The sequence below is a fragment of the Pungitius pungitius genome, chromosome 18 (genome assembly GCF_949316345.1).
Source record: "Pungitius pungitius chromosome 18, fPunPun2.1, whole genome shotgun sequence".
Classification (NCBI taxonomy): domain Eukaryota; kingdom Metazoa; phylum Chordata; class Actinopteri; order Perciformes; family Gasterosteidae; genus Pungitius; species Pungitius pungitius.
Window position 1 is genome coordinate 7,996,634 of NC_084917.1, and position 19,259 is coordinate 8,015,892.

At 43.9% G+C, this 19,259-nt stretch overlaps 1 protein-coding gene across 1 annotated transcript; it reads left to right on the forward strand.

Annotated features, from left to right (window-relative positions):
- Positions 1-1,813: 1,813 nt before the first annotated feature.
- On the forward strand, positions 1,814-15,088 carry fgf10a (fibroblast growth factor 10a). The gene is made up of 3 exons (XM_037485474.2): positions 1,814-2,545; positions 12,736-12,839; positions 14,306-15,088. The coding sequence occupies exons 1-3, from the start codon at positions 2,098-2,100 to the stop codon at positions 14,504-14,506; spliced, it is 753 nt and encodes a 250-aa protein (XP_037341371.2). The 5' UTR covers positions 1,814-2,097; the 3' UTR covers positions 14,507-15,088.
- Positions 15,089-19,259: the final 4,171 nt, after the last annotated feature.

Sequence of the window (19,259 nt, forward strand, 5' to 3'; positions counted from 1 at the left end):
TTAATAATAGCCACACACCTGCAAGAATACTTTTGGATGTACGTACGCAAGTCGACTGGAGGCCGCAGAGCTGAGAACCAGCCTGGGATCGTGAAGCTTGAATAAAGCAGCTGGCACCAATCAGCCAGTGAACTAACCTTCCACTTCATCTCTTATGTATAGTTGAACTTTGAACTACTGTAATTTATTTACGTAACGTAATATAAACTGATAACGAGTGGAGACTAAATGCAAATGGGGACAGCTTTTTCTTTTATTGTTGCACAAGTACACAATGGAAATTATCGTCAGCATTTAACCCAGTAGGAGCAAAGTTGTGACAGACTTAACCACTGCCACCCTAATGCAAACAACCATATGCAAGATATGATGAAGCTTATTATTGTTTTGGATTAACTAATATAGTTCCCAGCTAGGCCCAGAGAATGAACAGAAAATGTCGGAAGGCGTCTTTGTACGGATGCTGACGTTTCGAATATTCAAATTAACTCTGCCATTTTAACACTAAACACTTGTGTTTAGGAAGCATTCTTGTGATACATAGTTATTTAATAGCCCTGGCTTCATGTGAAGCAGAGGACTTCGTAAACAAACATGCATATTTATGTGAATGAGGGCTATTTTGGTTTCGCAACTACCAAGATGAATATTAAAACAAAGTTAGTGCTGAACCAAAACTAACAATACTAATAAAGAGGAAGGAAATGAGAGACGCATTGATCAAGAGCCCTGTGAAAGCAGGGCGATATGAAGAATAGTTTTCTTTTGGACTTGCTCTGCTAATCGGTTGGGATTTAGTCTGTTAAGGGGAGGAGACAGAAAAGAGAGGGAGAGGGAGGGAAAGAGAAAACTGGGTGGGACAGACCCCCCCCACACACACACACACGCACGCACACACATGCACGCACACACAAAACACATGTAGGTGTGCAGACAAACATGCACACACACACACACACACAGCTCTTCAAAGCCAAGTGGTTTTCATAGACATCCAATTACACTAAGAGATAACATCTGGTGACCGGCAGCCGATAAATAAGGTGAAAGGAAAGACAAGATTCAGTCACCTCAGAGTAACTCCAGATAAGCAGAGAGCGCACCGCTGATAGAGAGAGAGGAGAGGCCAAGAAAAGAGGGAGGGGGCCAAAGGAGAGAGAGGGAGAGAGAGACACACACACACACACACACACACACACAGGAGGAAAGAGAGGCACCACACTGCTCCAGTGCTCAGACTCCCAGAACACAGAGCAGGGATAGAGAGCTCAGCTCACTGACAAGACGCACAACAAGAGACGGGGAGAAAGACGAGAGCTCCCGGGATCAGTTACACACTCAAGTAACTTCAGACCGGCTTTGACTATTCCAGAGAAACAAAGACAGGAACGAAAAGGAGGAAGGAACAAAGTCTGGATTCTGTGACTCTTCTTGATGTGGCGCGCCTTGCATGGATTTCTTGGGACATTTAATGAGAAGCAGCATTAATCCTTGATTTTACTATTTCTTTTTTCTTTTTTTCTTTTTTTTACTTTGGTTCAAGTTGTTCAGAGCAATTTGGCATCTTTTATCCAGACACCTCATCTGCCTTACGATTATATAGAGTGGAGCAAAAAAGCGGTTTATATACATTTATTGGGCCTTTTCGTATTTGGATGTGAGACTTAAAAGTGTCCATTGAAACTTTAATTGTGTGTGTGTGTGTGTGTGTGTGGGAGAGGCGGTAGTGAGCGCTCTTAGGGGGCGAACCGTTGCTTTTGTGAGGTGATCTGAGTTATGGACGTTGACGCATTCCTGCGGCGGCGCTGAGGAATAAACGGCACCGCAGACCGCGGCCCGAGGTCGGCCACAGCGCCGCAGGCTTCCCCACCACAAGCCGCCGCGACACCATCAACCATTACTGATAACGCGAGACCACGTCCACCGAGGCCGGCCATTCTGACACCTTCAGCCCCAACGAGGTCGTGGGCCCCCAAAGAGAGGAGGCGCAGTGGGTCAGTAAGGGGGAGTTGCTCCCGCTCTCGCTCCCTCTCCCTGCACCCTGCTCAGCATGCCCCAGCCCCTGAGCACCTCCACAGCTCTCCCAGCTCCACTACCATGTGTAGATGGACAGTGACACAAGGTGCACCGGTCGCCTGGTTCTCCGCCTGCCCCTGCTACAGACCCCCTTCGCTCCTCCTCTCCCTCGTCTTCCTCGCCCTGCTTCTCCTGCTGGAGCCCTCCGCGTCCTCGCCCGTGTCCGCCTCCTGGCCGGACTCTGAGAAGAACCACAATGCACCCCGAGGGACGCCCCCTCGCATCTTCATCTCGCACCGGCCGCCTCCCTCGTCGCCCTCACCGCCGCACGCATCCTCTGCGAGGTTGCCGAGGGCGACCAACGTGTCATCGTCCTCCGCGACTGTGGTCGGGCGCCACGTGCGGAGCAGCTACAACCATCTGCAGGGAGACGTGCGCAGGAGGAAACTGTTCTCCTTCCAGAAATTCTTCCTTCGCATTGATAAGAAAGGAAAAGTTAATGGCACCAAAACTGAGGATGATCCATACAGTAAGTCAACTTTTGCTTCACTTCTAAATGTGTTTTAGCACTTAAAAGAGCTAAAAAGGAAGGGCACAGTTGGATGTTTGCTATTGGCCGGGCCAAATGATGGACTGGTTTTCACCCACTTCATCTGGGCTTTTTATCTGCGCAGAGCAACGTTTCTGGTTTTCCTCCCACATTAAGACAGGTGACTCGGCAGAGGAACAAATAACAGAGCTGCATGCTTTTCAGCCTTTTCACCATGTAGAGGCAGGCCAGAGATAAAAGGAAACGGACAGAACGAGAGTGAGAAAGGGAAAAAACAAATGAGTAAGCAAGGAAGATGAAAGAAAAGAGAGAAGATCCACTGGAACAAATTAGAAACTGCCCGAGAGATTTCTTTTTTTCTTTTGAGGAAATATTTAAAACAGCTATTACCAAACCCCCGGGGAGAATGACAAGAACACTTACTCCTTGCTGCAGCTATATTGGTGGTGGGCATATGTAAAGTATGAGGTTGTAAGGACTCAGATGTAAAGTATTAACCATGCAATTTCTGCTCCTTTTGATGATTTTACATTTTGAGGGCTAAATAGGGCTGAAATATGATTTGAACCTTTGTGTATCCTGAGAAGGGTCACTGAGCACACATGCGCTTTTGTCAGCACCACCAAGTCTCAAATTCCCAGTTAAAGTTCTTCTCTTTCACACGGAGCAGACTCCCAGCACTCGGTCCTCCACTGAGGAACTCAACTAGTGCCTTTATTTCACCTTGAGAGGACTTCTCTTCAGTACGACATTTTGTGAAATTCCTTGTAAGTTAGTGGGAAAGAAGATAGATGTTGGATTACAATATACAATTCAGGTAAAATCTTTGTTTTCAGTTATTTAAAAACCATATGAATGATATGGCAGCAACAGAGGATCGATTCTTTACAACAGTAATATGAATATTTGTAATGACTTGTAAGGGGGTAAGGGCCATCATAGTAATTTAGGACCCACGGAGAGCCGAAAATCAACTGTTATTATTCTGAAGTCCACAACCTCATCTTTTAGTCAAACACATGTGGAATTTCCTGAGCAGTGCCACAGTCTTCTGGTAGCTGCATGGCCTCAGGGCACATTGACAGTAGTTGTTAAGGGAAACAGAACATTACTCCAAAATTCATCTGCCCACAGTTTCCCTCCCAGCTCATTGAATTAAATGAGAGACGTCCAAAACACAAGTTTATTTCTTCAAGCTTGTACAACCGGTTCATGATGCATTGAGTCTACTGTGTGTGTTTGGAATCGTGTGTGTGTGACTGCAATAATCTGCATAACTGGATCTTTGTCACGCTTCATGTACATGCCATGGGTTTGTATGCATCTGTCTGTGGGTCTGTGGTGCAGTCCAAGCCTCTCCTGCTAAGAGCACATACACTTGAGCACAGAGAGGCCAGTCTTGCACATGGCCTCCATATGGCAAAGCCCACTTTTATTAGGGCCAGGGCCAGCGTGAATATATGTGTGTGTGTGTGTGTGTGTGTGTGTGTGTGTGGGTGCCACTCAGACACCAAGGCTCTGCCAGACATGGTTGAAGGAATTTCAATTAGCGTCTCTTCCTCCCTCCCATTGCCTGCAGTCCTCTCTGACACACTCGCACACATGTGCACACACATGCACATAAAGAGCTCGGCCATTAGGGTGCAACGTGTCACTAGCTATAATGGCATCATGTCATGGAATTAGAAGCGCCATCAATCAATTTCAACAGCTATTGCCACTTGATTGTGGCGGGACGTAGAGAATGAGAGTAAGGAATGGGAAAATCGAAAAAATGAAAACTTGGGCATGAAGGCCGAATCTTTCAGGTTACATTTAGTCTTTATTTGTATATTTTGAGGACACTCCATGTCCAGATGTTTAACATGCTTTAGATTAAAATAATATGAGCGGAATATTGGAGATGAATCAGGGAGGTTTGCCTGTACTGGAACAACGATCAGATAATTAGTTGGTCTACAAAATATGTTTTATGTTCTATTATTCATTTTATGTATTTTCATCCACGCACAAGCTTGCATGTGGAGCAGTGTGTACGCTCATGTGCCACTTCCTGCTACTTTGTGCTCTAAAGTCTGCAGAGGATAAATTGTACCTTTCAAACTAAAACAAACCCCCCTAAAGTCAAACAGGGATAGGGTAATTGATTATATATATATATATATATAATTTAGTCAGTGTTTTTGCATGACCATTCCCACAGAGACAGAGTCTCTATGTACTTTAGCGCAAGTGTGTATCTTACAGCTTGTAACATTAATGATTTATACTTTGTACATTATTTAAGAGCCAGAAAACCAAAACAACCGCCTCAAAGCTGTTCAGACTTTTGGAGTAATTGGCTATTTAATGCAGTTTTCTGGACTTCATGTGCTCCTTAAGCACACATGGCTTTTTTGAGATGCAAAAATCAATGTAAAATGCTCTACATATAACATACTATATTATATCATAGACCTATGTAACGCAATGGAGACGGTCCACATTTCATAGCAAACTCCATTGTTGCAACAACTAGAATTTGACCCATGGTCATAATTGTCAAAACTCTCTCTACTCTCTTCGGAAAAAACATTACATGGAACGCTGGCGAGGGGGCAGTTGTTAGTGTCGTTATCGTGGTCTAGTAGTCTGGTAATGTTCAGGAGGTCAGATTGCAAATGACGGTCATTAGATGGTGTCAGAGGTGATGAAGTTTTAGCTTCAGCTTCGGGGTCGAGCCTTTCTAATCATCTGGCCAAAGCTCGGCGCAGTACACCATTCGTTCTTCAGGGCCCTGGATGCTCACTGGTGCGTGTCCCTGTTTGTGTATTTCTGCTCACGTGATGCCATTTCATCCATATCACCCCATAAGGCCGTCAAAACAAAGGCGCTCCCAGTCCAAATATAGACATCCAGGCAGAGCGTCGTGTGATCAGCATTCATCCTGCTGCAGGTTTGCCATCTCCAGGCTAATTACACAGGTCCGCCACCTCTGGTTTGACCTCTGGCTATTGACCCAAGTCAGGAAGCTTTGTTAACGATGAGGTCAACGCTACACATAGTGCATCACTCTGGGCCGTTCTGTTACTCTGCCACTGTTGGGTATGTGGCGTAGCTGGGGGATGCAAATCCCACATTGCTTTTACAAGACTAAGATACATTTATATTTCCAATGATAGCTTTAGATACATACATTGTTCTGGAGAAATGTATATGCCTAGTGCATATTCTCCATCATACAAAGCCATTTAGTATAATATGCTAAAATTTACAAAAACAATAAAAAATGTTTACTGAAATGTAGATTTTTTTTTTGCAACTGTGGTCAATGCCACAAAATCAGCACCAAGAGACTTATTGGGCATCTCTTTGCCTTTTAAAACACGCAGAATGAAAATGTGTGTCCTCTGATCTCCTAAACCTCAGGCACTTTGTAATACTTCTCCTCCGGATCCATAAACCTCCAACGTCTCGCAAGATGTATGAGGACAGAAAATGTGTCAATTGCTTGCCCTCCACGACCACCTTGAAATGAGTTCCAGCTTTCTCCCCTTTTTTCGGTCCCTGCGTGTCTTCGTTTGGCCGCCTTCCTCTCGCTGTTCCTCTCTGCTCTCTGTTTGATGAGCGTGTTTAGGGTTCTCATGGGAAAAGGTAACAGTGTGGCCAATAAAAGAGAGTTACGAGGAGGTCCTGGATGTACCAGAGTTTAGTGTCAGCATTGCGTTTCATTCAAAGAAACTTTGACATCTTCATGGACTCTTCTTTTCCAACAGTCGTAAATCAAAGTTAAGCCCAACGTCACCGCACAAGCTTGTTCTGGAAACCATGAAACATCACGCAGCGCTGCGCGTTTAAAATCAACAATTAACTTCAGCTGGGCTCCGAAAAACGTACAACAAACATATACTGGCTGCTCACGCCCTCGGATCCTCCTTCCGCTGGAATAAATAGGAAGCGCTCCCCACGGGCTGTAAATCAAAGTCATGAAGAAAACCATTCAAGGCGACAAGTAAAACTAGGCTCCTTTACTTAGAACCTCGTAACATCTTATGAGCAGCAATCTGCTGGTTTGGGGCGAACACATCATCAATTCATTTTCACGTGCCACTCTTCATAATGATGCTTTGTCATCAAATAATAGCAGTTTGGATTGATACGTTTTTTTTTACTGGAATCCACAGCGCAAAGTATATGTTATATAATAGCAATAATGAAACCAAGCATTGATAACATTGTTGTAGACCTTTGAGATTATTAAGCTGTTAACGGGTAACAAATTATTGCACAATCTCTGACTCCCGGAGTCTAAGTGGTTCAGTTTATCTCACACTTAATAAATGTCTCAGAAATCAGGCCATCAATAACTTAAACAGGAGAAGATAAGGAAAAATAAATGACTATTATGAAAGTACTACTAGGCGTCTCCCACACGGGGGTGAATGTGAAGGTCCAGCGATCCAGATGTACGAGTGCCTTTTGACCCTGAAACCACCCAACCCAAAGTTAATTTATGGACCATGTGTGTCTTGATGCTTTGGATGTCTTTGAAAGAAACATGAAATGCTGAAAATGATCAGATCATCTCTTCAGAGTAAATGAAAGTTTTCCGAGCAAGATGTAGATGAAGTGCAGTTGTTACACTTCTGACAGCATCCGTCTCGTGTCTGCGTCACTTTTCTATCAACGCTGCTTGACATTTACCCATCAACTTGCTGCCAACAAAACAGAAAAGAAAGATTCAAAACCTCAACCACCACCTTAAAAAAAACAGCAAGTCATGTTTCTGTAAGACCTTTCGGCTCTGAGTAGAAAATAGTTCCAAACATATGAGCGGATTATCATCCACCAATAAATTAAATCGGACACCCTCGTTTTGATGGACCGCCTTTTTTAATGTTTATGTTTTGTGGAGGATTGATGCAGAATACAAGGTGATAATATATTTGAGAGACTGCGATAATGAAAGAGGAACAGGGTGAGTACCGTGACTTGCAGGTAGTTCTCTCCCTAATCAGCCATTTAGTGTGAAACATCACCTCCATGTAGCTGCTATGTGCTAAATGAGTAAATGTGTAATAATATGGAATTTGTGTGGAAGTGTTGGAAGCATCTGGGGGAAATCTTTGAAGTTTTACATGCAGCCCAATGGGTCGGTTTCATTATCTTAGAAATGTTACCATATTTTTCACAGCTTCTCTTTTTTTCCCCCTATGGATCGATGATTTTAGCTGTAGTTTTAGCAAACTTGGAGCCGGTAATACTTTGTTTCTAGAAAGGATTTTATTACGAGGACAAATAAGAAAACTCCACCAACATCAATGTAAAATGAAAATTTCACATTGATTTTGCAGTTTGCAGTGGAAACGTTGTGTTGTTTAATTATTTAATCTGCTGTATAGTCGGATGTCCATCATCCTTGATACTGTGAAGAGGGCTGAACAGTGACCTCTTGTAGCAGGAGCCAGAATAACTCTGACGCAAAATAATAAGTAATCGATTGGCTGATGGACAGAAATGAATTAATTCAAGAAAATATTTTTAACTTTACAATATGATAATTCTGACTCAAAACATTTTTTAGCTGCAGCCTACGTCCTCAACAAACTTTGTTTAGGAAACCCCAAACCATCCCAAGGCTTTAAATGCATTGACAGGTTTCTACCAACAACTGTGCTACAAAAACGCAAAGAACGCCTTATACTAAAAGTGTCATTGTCTGCCTGCAGAATGCATGGCCTGTAAAGCAGCGGGAGGTGTAGAATAGCACCTGTGACAGATGACATCCAGAGCTGCTGCCATATACCCACCATATGCTCCAAGAAAAGCCCCACCCCTCCACCAAAAACACACATGTACTCGTCATGTTCCTGCCCCTACAAGCTCCCTCACTAACCCCTAGCCTGCTACACACATGCATGCATGCACACGCACACGCACGCACACACAGCATGAAAGTGAGGCTCTCAATGGAGTCATCAAAGGTAGAGCTGAGACCAGGGGGGCATCTGGACAGCCTGGCCGTTTGAACAGAGCAGCCAGGAATGCCAGCTAATTATGCTGCATTTGTGTGTGTGTGAGAATGAGAACTCTATGTGAGAGCAGAGACAAAGGCATTATGCACAAAGCAAAGACGGAAAACCGCATGTGTCACACCGAATAATATTTGTTGTTATTTCTTTATTGTAAAATATCAAGATTTTTGAAGCTAAATGTCCAACGCCATAAACTCCGACCACAAAGGGTTGGGCAATATCTCAGCGCGAGGTCTGTAACATGTTACGCTAAACTGGCCGCTTTGGCCCTTTCGCATGTCAGAAAGTCAGCTGTGTTCAAGGAATCACAATCCAAGGTGGATTTATTATTATTTTTTATACCATGAACATCACTACGAATTACGCTTGGTTTCCTCCAAGCGGCTCTTAAACCCGTGTGACATAACCTGCTGCGGTGGTGCTGTGGCGGGTAAAGCGATCTGAAGTGACGCAGCGGCAAAGACTAGATACCTGACGCCGTCTGCTGGCCGCGTGTTTACGCTCAGGTGATCCCGTTGGCTCGCTTTTGGAATTACCTGGGTTTGTTTTTCTTTTCGTTCCCCCGCCAGTTTTGAAATCACATACAGCTTGAAGAACAGTGTGTGGTTTCGGCTATTTCTGTCCAAAAAAAAAAAAAAAACACAGTGATGTGAGTGTTCTAGTCAGGAGAGGAAATAAAACCATGATGGGGGCGAGAATAAGATGAAAAAAAACGCACCGAGTGGAGGTCAAATCAACCCTGATAATGAAAAACATACATTGAACCCCATTCTACGCGGTGCAAAAGGTGTTCGATGTGAAACGGATGCATGATGTTTGTTTAATTCATTTATAAACCAGAAATGTAAAACAACTAGCGCTCATTTAAAAAGATGTGGTCCTTATTTTTGCTGATAAAATGAGACACAGGCCCCTGTTTATTAAGTGTTGGTCGTAACCGTCGGCCAGGCCGTCTTTGATGTTGCCACTTAGCGCAGGTCGATGCCGTTGTCCACCACACCAGTCCAAACCAAGACCTCAACGCATAACATACAGCAGTTCGCACTCCCAACACAATATCATCACCAAACAATCTGCACAACGGAGAATTGTTTGAATCTTGTAAAAGAAAAGACAACATATATAGACATACGTAAGCAGCAGAGGAGGCCATTGGCTGGTTGGTGGTTCATTCTTTTCCTATTTCAAAACTCTTTATTCTTTTCTATTGTATCTTTTGTATCTTTTTCTTGTAAACTCGTATTGTTATTTCCGGTGTAACAAGAGCCGTAATCAGAACCCTGATCCTGTCAAAATAAACACAAGACATAATTAGTCGCTCTCATGCAAGAGTTTTTTTTACCTCAAACAATGGAAAACAGATATTAACTCTTGAACAATATGTGCGGCGTGTTTGCTTCATGATGTTGTTGTTTTTGTTGTTCCTCGGACGAAGGATACCTTGTCAAGGTCAGATTGTGAACAAAAGTAGTATAATCTACAAAACAGTTTCCTGGATAAACAGTGGAAACATTTTCCTAACCCCCCCTCTTAACCTTTAGGTTCAGCTGGAGTCTCAACAAGTGTTTCTGCAAGGGGAGGGAAGGAGGAGGGGGGGGGGGTGCATTTGTTTGTGCATCTGTGACCATGTTATGTGTCGGACAAATGAGAATACCCTCTCAATCAGGTATTACACGAATAACTGGGTGAGGGTGAACCAGACCTTCTGTTGCAGTGAACACCACGAAGCGAGTGGGAAACGTATACTTAAAAGGTCAAACGTACAGGAAACAGTGACTGAGGACTGAAGGAGGTTAAGGAGCGAGACGACCAGACCTAAACAAAAAATGGATTTAACGTTAAAAACAGTCAATCTGTCGTTGCTACCCTGCAATAAATCAAACATCGCCTGTGTGTTTGGCATTATAAAAAAGGACAATTTCCACTGAAGTTAATGGTTTGACAGGGTCACATTGGAGTTAAACATCACCACACGGTGATCTTCAAGAAGTGGTTAATGAACCGCTTCTTACCGTCAGGAGGCTGAAAGTTGTGTTTATTTGTACTCGGAGCTCCGTTAGTGTCACAGTTTGTGTTTGGCTGGCAACGACCCTTTTGGCTCGGTTTATGAAAGTCGCCGTGTTGCCCTGCTGCAAGCAGGTGTTTGCCCTTGGTAGTTAAACAAATAAATAAAGAATGTTGATAGGGGAAAATGCCCATGCCTTTTATATTAACGGAGCGCTGTGCTCTTTGTGCTTTCATTGGGGTGTTACAAAACTGTTTTTCTCTTCACTTAAAAACCTAAATTCATGATTGAGATGGGCTGATGTCCAGTGGTCATTAGAGGGGGAGATCTTACACCAGAGTTGTGTAAGTGTAAGTGCATGACTGCATGTGTGTGTGCGTGTGTGTGTGTGTGTGTGTGTGTTTTCACGCTTCGGTCCTGTTTTTCTCCGTCTCTTTGCCACAAACTGTGTTGTTGCAATCCGAGGCTTTTGTTGCAGACGTGCCTTTTAACTCTCAGGCAGACCGGCTGCTTCTGGTAACTGGCAAAGGGGACATAAAAGAGCCCTGTGCTTTTTTTTTTCTTTCCTTTTTTGTTTAAACCACATCAAACTGGAGGAGGGAAGAAAGGATCGAACAGGTGGAGATACCTTTAGCGCAGCAGGTCTCATTCTGAAGGGTCACAGCATTGTGGATGAAGTCAACACGATGAGTTACAGAAACCTAGTTGAGGTTTAGAGGTTTAACGAGCCTTTGTTGACCAAAAAAAAAAAAGAACCGTGGGGATGGATTGATGCCAAAGGTTACATTTACAAAAAGAAAATGAGGCCACAAACAATTTGCAACAACAGCAACACTCGTACAAAAGAACATTGCTTGTAACTGCTGAAGATCAGGTTCTTTTGATGCCAGTTTTCTACATTTTAAACCGCAAAATGGCCTCCCGCTGGATGATAATATGGAGACAACGGGGGGGGGGACAAGAGTTACATATTGAAGTAGCAATGAATGTCTCCATCAAGTGAAGACTTTTCTACATCTAGAGGTTCAGCGTTAGGAAAGAGGAGTATTTTATAGAGCTCACTGCTGTGTATCCAATTTACCCTTTAACGGAGCAACGCAAATTCAATGGATGTTTGGCATCACATCATAAGCTGGTCCATGAAACACGACTCGACAAGCGGTCGAAGCCTGTCACTTTAAAATTTCAAGAATTACACCTCAATTGCTGCTCTCTTTCCTCTCCTCCGTTTGGCTACTACTACTACTCCTGCGACCACGCTCCTCTCCTCAGCGGGCCCCTTCGGCTAATCCTCTCAAACCCCCGGTAGTTTTACGGCTCGGTGTAACTGGCTCGAGGAAGCGAGAAGAAAGGCCCGGCGACCACAGCTTAAACCGGTAATTGTTTAATGCTTGAAAACCGATATGGACGCCGCGACCTCTTGCCAGTCTGGCAGCCAGAGGCCTCTCTCTCCGTCCCGTCCGTGAGCCTCAGCTCCCCTGGTCAGAAAAACAAACACGGGACGGAGAAATGTTTTTTTCCTGGCTTACACCTCGGTCCCAAGGCACGCAGCCCACAAAGTAACCAGCGAATGAACTGCGGGCAGGAGGGCCGGTCTGAGGTCTGACTGTCACAGAGCGAGGGAAAAAAAAGGAGGGGGGGGGGGGGGGGAGAGGAGACTGGGGTTCACTTGTGCAAATGAAACTGAGATGATTACGGGTTCTCCTGCAGTATTTGCAGTGGCTGCAGGTATATGCTGTAGTTGTAAGCTATTTTACAGCATTACTGGACCTAATTAAGAGCGAAGCATGCAGACCTGAAACCATGTATTAAAAAATCCCCTTTTAACCTTCTGTGCCAATGCGGGAAACTTCTGTTTTCTTGATCTTCAAGCCCTCCGATGACTTTTCAGACTTTCTTGGTAGCACTTGAATAAGTGAATGAACGGCAGCAGTCGTGCTAAAGGGTTTAGTCAGTTAATCAAACGGCTGAAATATTTTTATTTGTTATGACACAGGATTTATTATACACTAATATCTGTATCTAAACATGACTGTTTGAGCTGCTGGTTAATATCAATGACTAATGAAAAACACAATGTACCACAATGTAAGGTTTGGTGGCCGCACAAAAGGTTTCAATCGTCCGTCTCTCTTTCCCCACCGCACTAGGTATGTTGGAGATCAAGTCAGTGGAAGTGGGAGTCGTGGCCATCAGGGGCCTCAGCAGCAACTTCTACCTGGCAATCAGCGAGAAGGGAGAGCTGTACGGAGCGGTGAGTAGCCGCCCCAGTACCCTTTCACCAGCATTTTGATCACTTCTTCAAGGCGTTCAGTGTCCAACACTAATGCAGTCTCATGAGTGTTCATTTTGATTGCAGCTACGACATGAAATGTGTGTGGATATTATTGAAACATCGGCTCGCAAAGCTCCTTTTAAACCGGTGACCCGGCAGCTTTTGACTTCTCTTGAAAGCTTTTTAAAACAATGGAGAAGACTGTCTATTCTAGAAATAGGAACCACGGTTAGTCAATGAGGGCTCTCCTCCCTGCTCCCTACCTTCTCCATTCAGAAACAGGAAACCCAATCCCTCCGTTCATCAATTCTCCTTCAGTCCCTTTGGGGAGGGCAGCCCTCGTTTCATCCGTTGTTTCCCCTCTCCCTTCTTTTCTTTATCTCATTCGCTTACTTTGAAAGAGCCAAACTTTCAGCGTGTCTCTCTGGGATCCACACCGCAGATGAAATGACACACGGTAGAACGAGACAAGGAAGCATTCTGTTGCGCGGCCTGAAACTGAATTCCCATGACGTCTTCTGCCCGCTGCAACACAAGCCCGGGTAGCGCGCTGGTGAGGGGCTGGCGTTGGATTACACTCCGTGGGTTTACACAGTGACTTCTTTATCCGCTGGTGATCAAATGAAATCCTTGTTTTAGTACAGCGACGGACACGCCGATTTACAAAAGGATGGATCAATTCATCGTGTGGTCCCTGAAAAATGATTCACGTTCAGTGGATATTTCTCTAATAAATGTAGAGGTGGCGTTTAGATTTGTCCAGTTAAACAAAATAGCAGAAGTTTCCATAAGCCATTACCATAATTTGATGTCACTCATTTTGTATCGACATTTAAAATCGTTTTAATTCAAAGGCAGCCGGCAAAACACACACACACAGAGAAAAACTGACTTATAGTGAGCATGTGTGTGTGTGTGTGTGTGTCGAGTACACTGTTTAAGCGACGTTAGCACGAGGGCAGCTTCCAGTAAACTGGCCAACGCTACTCTCTCAGATCATTTTCTCTTTATTTACCAGTGGGCGGTCACTGCAGCAACGAAAGCCACAAACACAGAGTCACGCAGCCCGAACCTTTGAGATGTCACATGTCCTGCTAACCTCTCTCTCCATCACCTACTCCACTGGCACACACACACACACACACACATCGTCACGCACAAAGAGTTTCATCGGTTTGATCACACCAAGAGTTGCGCAGAAGATTCTTGAGCAACGGCGTACCATTTGTTGGTATGAAATCAACAAATATGGACGTGCTCTCAAAAGCATCAACCCGCAACAAATGATTGATTAACGTGTCCTTCAGTTTGTTGTCAAAAAGATACTACATTTACTGTTGTACAAGAAAAATGAAAAGCACACTAGAAACTGGACATGGCAGTAATACTCTAATGGTTTCAGGTCTTTCAATCTGACATTTACACTCTTTGCCTCCCCCCCCCAGAGGGACTTTGGTCCGGACTGCCATCTGACTGAACGCATCGAGGAGAACAAGTACAACACCTACGCTTCGGCAACGTGGCGCAACAAGAAAAAGCACATGTTTGTGGGACTGAACGCCAACGGCAAGCCGATGAGGGGGAAGAAGACACGCAGGAAAAACACCGCCACTCACTTCCTGCCCATCGTGGTGCAACCGAGATGAATGGACGCGAGGGAGCTCTGCCACGCGCAGGGTGTTGGACTTTTGGGGATTTACGGCGACAGCTACATTGGACAGATCTGAATCAGATCTGAATGATGCACTGAGAAGGAACACAATGGAAACCTATGGACATATTTATCTCTGATGGATAAAGACATTTCTATTTTGAAAGAAAGAAATATGATATATTGCCTTACAATTATTTTCAGTTTTAAGTTATCAAGTACATTTTCACAGTAGAAAATATGGAAAGAGATCTGTGCCAAAATGTGATTAGTAACTCAAATTTCTAGATTTGTGTAGATGTAATTTGCTTGACAGGGATGAAACAAAATGACAGAAATATGTGGGATGAAAGGAAAAAGACAAGAGGAGGTATAGATCAAAAACTGACTGACAGAAAAGGAGAAAATAAAACAGCAGTAAATCAAAAGAATGAGAAAGAAGCACCATAACAGAAAGTCTAACACCATCATATTTTTTCTTTAAATTTATTTATTTAGTGTATTATTTAATGAATAAGAAAAAAAACACAAAAAAGGATGAACTCTGTCTTTTTTTTTTTTTACCATTTATGCTTATCTTATTGAATACTTATCATTTAAACCTGAATAAATATATAAAATATATTTGTCTTTAAGCTGTTTGACAGACTGAATCTTTTTTTCATTGACAGTTTCACATTTCAATTATTGGTTGATATTGTAATTACACAGTAAAGAGGTATAAATAAACTAAATTTTCTAGCTTTTTCTGAAGATTTTAACTGCATCTTATGGTTTTTATTGGCAGACGGACCGTTTGTCTTTCAGTCTTTCATCGGCATTTCATAAAAGTGAAGAAATGATCCGGGCTCAAATATTCTAATAATAATCGTCTATAAGAAAATCTGTTTACAACAAATACTTTTCCATAAGTGTAAGAAATGATACAAGTCCCCCGCGCAGACAACCTGGTTGATGAGTTCAGAGGTTTTCATTTTCTCGCCGCAAAGTCCTCTCCTCTTACAAGTCCACCTGGCAAACATGGCTTCCAGGAGGATAAACACTGTCTTTTATGTGATAACAACAAAGACAAAAAAGGCTTTAGAAACGGCTGACACGCACACAGGCGGCTGGGTAAAGCGATGTGCGCATCAGTGTGGTCCAACAGCTGGGAAAAGCCTCCTCCTTGACCTTACTTGTCTGAAACCTGTTGCTGTGCCCCCCCAGAGGCAGAAAGACACATGGAACAAGGCATGTGGTGTAACGTAAATATTACTCCCTTGTTTATCACCTGATTCTAATTAAATATGATGTCATGTTTTCTTTATTCTTCCCTCGCTTTCCCTCTTCTGTTCTTAAACTCCCTTTCTAGTGTCTTAGAAATGCACTTTCCTCCAGCGCTGCATTCCCTTATTCCCCCCCCTTGTTTTTCAAACTTTTGTCATGTCTCGGTAAAATTTAGATTTCAGCATTTAGCAAGAGCAGACCTAGAGTAAGGTTAACACACACACACACACACACACATACACACTCTCCAGGGCTTCACCAATTGTAATGTGTTCATTGCATCCATCACCTTCAACTCTCTGCCATCTGTCCCTGTGTGTGTGTGTGTGTGTGTGTGTGTGTGTGTGTGTGTGTGTGTGTGTGTGTGTGTGTGTGTGTGTGTGTGTGTGTGTGTGTGTGTGTGTGTGTAAAAGGTAATTTCTCAGCATGGTGGAGTCCTCAAGAGTCCGTCAATCCCGCTGTGTTTACTACAAAAAAGGTTCTCGATCCTCTTTTTGGGTCCCAGGAACCCTCAGTTCTTAACTCTCATGTCGAAACGAGTAAGTATGATGCATCAGGGGGAGATTTTAAATTTCCTTTCATCCGCCCAGGGCATCTAGTCCTTTGTTTATATGATTACTTGGGTGTTCTGTAAACGACATATCATGTACAATTACTTTGAAATGTTTTCAAGACACTGATCCCCCCCCCATCTACACACACACACACACACCTCCGCCCCCCCCACCCCACCCCATCTCCCTCCGTCATAGAGTTCAAGGCCTGGCATTCCTACCCTGACATTTCTTTATTATCTGGTGGTACAACTTCAGCGCTTGGGTCCTTTTATGAACTCGAGTATCTGGAATTATCTGGTTATCGAGACAAATTTGTTCATCCAGGGAACTTGGACTGAAGACTCCATACAGTAAACCACGTGTGTAGACCTCTTGGAATACCTTGATGTTTTTTTTATTGCGACTTTAACATGAGTTAATGTGCTCTTGCCTTTTAATAGCGGGGCATTCATCCAAGACAGATGTTTCACACTGATTATCTCCCCAGTGACATCTGAGTGAGTCTGCTCAGCGGCACCCAGCCAGGCATCATTTCTCCCGTTTCTGCAGTGTGCCCAACATGTTGCTAAAAGCTGTTTGCCAATGTCATTTTTTATTTTTTTTTTAGTGTTGTGCTTGGGTATGTTTGGTTGGTGTTTGGTTTGTTGAGGCATGTGGCGAGGCTCAGTATGCGGTTTCTGTTTTGACTACATCAGGATCTATCGGACCTGTGTCGGACCTCAAATGAAACGTACACCATTGGCTTCACACGTTCACAGCTCCTCTGTTTGCTCACAGAGTCTTGTGGCCGTGCGACCCGACCGCAGCGGCAGCTGTGAATATTTTACTTCCCGGGGAGAGGGGCGGAGGGGAGAAGAGGGGTAGGGGTGGGGGAGACGGGGGGGGGTTGCAAGCTCTGAATTAGAGAAAGACGTGTGGGTTTGGAGAAGAGGTGAATAACTGAAAGGACCATATAGTCCTGGGGGCATTTACGGCAGTCAAATGGGGGGGGGGGGGGGGTAGAAAGAAAGGGAGGAGGGGAGTTGTTTGCGAGAGGGCAGCAGTTTGGACGGGATGCCGAAGGCTGAAAGGAGGGGGGTGAGTGGTTGGGAGGAAGAAGGGGTGATGGGGGCTATTAAAGGAGTTGCCAGAAGTTTGGAGGGTTGGGGGGTGGTTTAAACGGGTATTTGCAGAGGTAAAGAGGGTCGGGGGGGCAAAGGGGCTCGGGGGTAATCATTGGAAGCAGACCAAGGGAGTTCCTGGAACCGAGGAGGTGAAGCAGGAGTCCTCCTCCTCCTTGTATGTCCAGCTCCTTTTACTGAATTTCCTTTTTTTTTTAAAGAATAATTTAGTCCTTTGCTGCTTAACGTTCTCGCTCCAATAACACATTTACCCCTAAACCCATGGAACATAATTGATAGGCGGCATCAAAACAATGAATCACTAAGCATTAACTATGAAGCTACAGTTATATCTTTTTTTAGATGTTGGTGGAGACCAAAACAGAGCCATGAGGGGGGTCAACCATGAGTTCGCTAGAAAACTGAATCCAACAGATGACATAATAAAACAGAAAAGCGCACAAATACCCACCCAAACCCGGGGAATGACAGAAGGATCCCTCTCATCACTTGAGTGATGATAGGGATGAGAAGGGGAGTATGAGTACAATTTGGGAAATGTTCTTGGGACTAGTAATTCAACTTTAAAAATTGTAACGGGAGAGAATAAAATGAGTAAAGCAGGGATAAACAAAAGAGCAAAATAAGTGTTTATCCATAAGCACAATGATTCTACTCACTCTGTTCAGTCATCAGCCAACAAGCACTTGTTTCAAATATAAAAATAATCCCAGCATCTCATTTGTAAATGGCTTATCTCTCAGTTTCTCTCTCAAACACACACACACACACACACAAACATTAACACACACAAACCCTCACATCAGGTGGTTCACCCCCCGCCTGTGCGTTGACACACACACACACACACACACTGTGTATTTTCCGTTGCCCTTTCTGTGCTGGTTGAGGGGCGACCTGGAGCGCGGCCTGAGCTCCAGCTCCATCTTCACATCTCCTGAGGGCTTCAAGTTTCCTACAACAGGTGGCTCAAACATTTGCCTTGGCCTGCACTGAGGTGAGGCCTCTGTTTATCGATTCAGAAAAAGAAGAGTTCGGAGGAGGACATTTAGGACGGGGAGGGCGAGACAGAAATAAAACGAAAGAGGAAAGAAAAAGAAAACAGAAGATGTAAAAGTTACCAGAGCCTGTAGTTGAATATGTTACATGTTCATTTGATTAATGAGAGCATGTACTTTGTAAAAAATATTTCAGGGATGATAAAACTATGAAACATTTTCCAGAGCCGGAGTCAGACAAAATTAGTCTCATCTCCTCCCTCTCTTCTCTTGATCCATGTTGGTTCCCCCTTCTCTCCTCAGCTTTGCTTTCCTCACCTTTCCTCTCCCGCAGCTTCCTTCACCCTCTTCTCCCGAGAGGAATATGGCTGCAGTCTAAATGAAAATATATTTGCTGTTGTCGTTGGCCCGCTCTCCTCCAACTGCACTGGCGTGATTGAGCTTCAGACCCGGGGTTGCTGGAAGCGGCTCCGGCAGCAGAAAGCTTCTATTAGTCCTTGATCACTGGCTGCCTGACAGCGGAGTCAACAAGCAGGGCATTACGGCCTGACGCGGGATCAAATAAAGGCTAATTTACTGGGTGTCTGCATACAGCAATACCACATTAACCTTTCCCTCCCGTGGTTTGGTTTTTCAATAACTAAAATTAGCTGTCAATTAAAGAACAAGTTCTATAATTCGATTTCAGCTCAAATGAAATATCATATAATGCTATTATCCGATCAAAATAGCTTCATTTAAAAAGGCAACATGACTGCCATCCACTTTTCTTTTTCCATTGGGAGGCGTGATTGCTGTTTTAAAAA

Coding starts and splice junctions, on each gene's coding strand:
- fgf10a (XM_037485474.2), top strand. CDS start 2,098: ATGTGTAGATGGACAGTGACACAAGGTGCACCGGTCGCCTGGTTCTCC. Junction 2,546..12,735: donor AACTGAGGATGATCCATACA/GTAAGTCAACTT, acceptor CCACCGCACTAG/GTATGTTGGAGATCAAGTCA. Junction 12,840..14,305: donor AGGGAGAGCTGTACGGAGCG/GTGAGTAGCCGC, acceptor TCCCCCCCCCAG/AGGGACTTTGGTCCGGACTG.